Source organism: Eucalyptus grandis, chromosome 8, assembly GCF_016545825.1.
Source record: "Eucalyptus grandis isolate ANBG69807.140 chromosome 8, ASM1654582v1, whole genome shotgun sequence".
Classification (NCBI taxonomy): domain Eukaryota; kingdom Viridiplantae; phylum Streptophyta; class Magnoliopsida; order Myrtales; family Myrtaceae; genus Eucalyptus; species Eucalyptus grandis.
In genome coordinates this window covers 58,376,511-58,379,319 of record NC_052619.1, presented here as the reverse complement: position 1 = coordinate 58,379,319, position 2,809 = coordinate 58,376,511, and the positions used below count along the sequence as shown (strand labels likewise).

At 36.2% G+C, this 2,809-nt stretch overlaps 1 protein-coding gene across 1 annotated transcript; it reads left to right on the top strand.

The window, feature by feature from the left end:
- The first annotated feature begins 877 nt into the window (after positions 1-877).
- Positions 878-1,279, top strand: LOC120287399 (antifungal protein ginkbilobin-like protein). The gene has a single exon (XM_039300186.1). It carries the CDS (start codon positions 878-880, stop codon positions 1,277-1,279), a length of 402 nt encoding a protein of 133 aa, XP_039156120.1.
- Positions 1,280-2,809: the final 1,530 nt, after the last annotated feature.

Sequence of the window (2,809 nt, the reverse complement as noted above, 5' to 3'; positions counted from 1 at the left end):
TATCAGCGGAATTCAACTGTTGATAAACAATGTTGCAATTTCGTTATCCCAAATTCATTTTCTCAGCATAGTGCAGAGTTCTATCTAAACTTACGAACCAAGGACATTACAGTTTCAAGACTTCAGGTCCAGCAACTAAATTTCGACCGACGGAAGCCCCAGAGCCCATTTATGTGGTCCAAGCCCAGCCCGCCAATGCTCAAGGGTCCCTTGAAATTGTGGGAGCATTCCCAGCCACAAATTTTGGAAGAATTTAACTAGATTTAAAAAGTTAACCTTACCTTGATGAATTGATCTGAGCCTTAAACAATATAAAAAGAAGAAAAACAAAGTATCTTAAAATGATAACCTTAAAATTAAATTGAGAAAATCTTGCATAAATGATATCGTCACGACCGGTGTGCAGCTAATTATTTAAAAGTTTAATTTGTTGTAACAAACAAATTGAATTCTTGGTGTGTGGTGATTATTTAATTCTTTTAGTATAGGAATAACTAATGGATGCTTCTTCTCTAATACAAGGATAACAAGAAACAATCATGGTAAGGGATGACGTCATGAAATCTGTCTTGCATAATGTATATTTGCGAGTAAAAATTGTATATCTAAGAGATGATGTCAACAAATTCGTCCTGCCTTTAATATTGATCTCGAAATTTGCTCCAGGAAAATGGATATTCGAACGTCCAAGCTGGAGAGATTAACTGAATTAGAGAAAAAATATTTTAATGAATAATTGGTTTTGACGTTCTCTAGGCTTTTCACCCTTGAGTAAGGACGAGTAGGTGGAGAAACCTATGTGAAGTCTCTCTTATATAACAGAACCACTTCAAGAAAAATCAAGCAGGAAAGTAAAGGTGTTAGAGAGTGCCAAACCATGAATACCTTCTCACAGCATATCGTGAAACTGCTGCTTCTGCTTTGGTTACTTTGCTCGTGCAATGTTGTCAAGTGTCAAACTCCTGATATTGGACTGAAGTACAGAATATGCAGTGCGAGGACGTACCCTTCCGAGCAGGACCCCTACGCCAAAGATAAATATGCTGTCATATACCAATTAACGGAAGTTACATCAAGCCAAGGTAACAATTACTACTACCAACATGGTTCCTGTTACGGCCATGCAGACTGCGACGAAGCTATGGGGGCAGATGACTGCACCACTTGCCTGGCCGAAGCTCGAGACTCTATTTATGTATTGTGCGGCACAAGCATTGGAGCTCAAGTCCAACTTGGAGCCTGTAGGATGAGAGTCGAAGATTATCCATTTCAGGAATGATCAAGTTTGAAGCCCGGTGCGAGATCAAACTCTTTCCACTATGTATCCATTCAAATAAGCTACCATCCATAAAGCTAAGTAATCTGAATTGCAATAAGTTGAATGATGGGCGAGTCCCCTGTTATATGTATAAGCTACTATTTAAATAAGTGACATGCTTTGATTTTCCCTTTTACTTGTATTTATAAGTTCATCTATCAAATGCGGCATTTGGTTTGTCAGTATTTAAAGGTGAACTGGATTTGGTGTGATGTGATATAAGTATTTGATCTGATATGAGGGCTGATATGGAGAAATACAATAAAATGCCTAGCAGACGATATGATTTTACTTAAATAGACTAAAATATATACCTGGGAATATAAGAAAACTCTATTTTGAGCCGTTGTCGACATCGCTACCCCTGTTTCAGGTGACCACCATGGTGGTCGAATGTTGATGGATACTGTTGCCGTGCTGGTCACCTCTATGGCGTGTAGAGAGAGAGAGATTTGAATAAGTGAAGCTCAAGCCGATTATTCACACTTTTGTGTCAAATTATTATGCTGTTAAAGCGTTGTGAATCAACAAACTTTGCACAAGGATCCACAATAAATGAAATCATTTTTTTTTTCAATATCACATACGATGCACAAACAATCCATTAACATTGAGCATGATCATTTACATGTTACCTGAATACAATTTTTTTCAAAATTCAAGTCTATTCAAAGACATATGACTAAATTGGAACGATATAAAGAATATATCGTAATTAAAATGTGAAAAAACAGAAAGATACATAGAATGGCGGCACAGAAACTTGAAAGTACCTTCTTAGGTTAATAAAAGTGCTATAGTTCACCTTACCAAAAAAAAAAAAAGTGCTAAAGTTCTTCCTTAGGGACAAAGCTAAATTAATACAAACAATTGTGTAACTTAACTTAAACTTGAAAGTACCTACTTAGGTTAATAAAAGTGCTAAAGTTCTTCCTTAGGGACAAAGCTAAAATAATATAAACAATTGTGTAACTTAACTTTTTTATCGTAAGTTCGAAATTTATAAAATGCCTATCATAATAAACAGTGAGTTAAGATCCATGAACACCAACTAAAATTAACTAACTCTTTACTTAGGAAGCATTAACTTCTTTTTTTTGGTCAGAAAAAATTATATTGGTGGCTCGAAATGATATACAAGAAGTACATTAACTTTCATGGTAAAGCAAATCGAAGTAGAGCAAAGGCCAAACCACTACAAAATAAAGCCAAATCTAGAAAACAAGGAGGATTGTAGGGTTAAGCACACACTTGTTCCAAACGAAGAAATCTATCAAGAAAAATAATTGTCCGTTTTCGATATCTCTTATGCGAGCTTCACATCCAAACTGTTTTCGATGCTGAGAGTTTATGAGATAATTGTCCGTATCTACTTGCGAAGTATGGGAAGTCCGATGGTTAAGTCTCTATTTTGCACTGAACACCCGCTCCACTTGAAGTACGGTAGGGGACTTCAATTGGTTATAGTAAGTCTTAGGCTCCGTTCGTTTC

Coding starts and splice junctions, on each gene's coding strand:
- LOC120287399 (XM_039300186.1), top strand. CDS start 878: ATGAATACCTTCTCACAGCATATCGTGAAACTGCTGCTTCTGCTTTGG.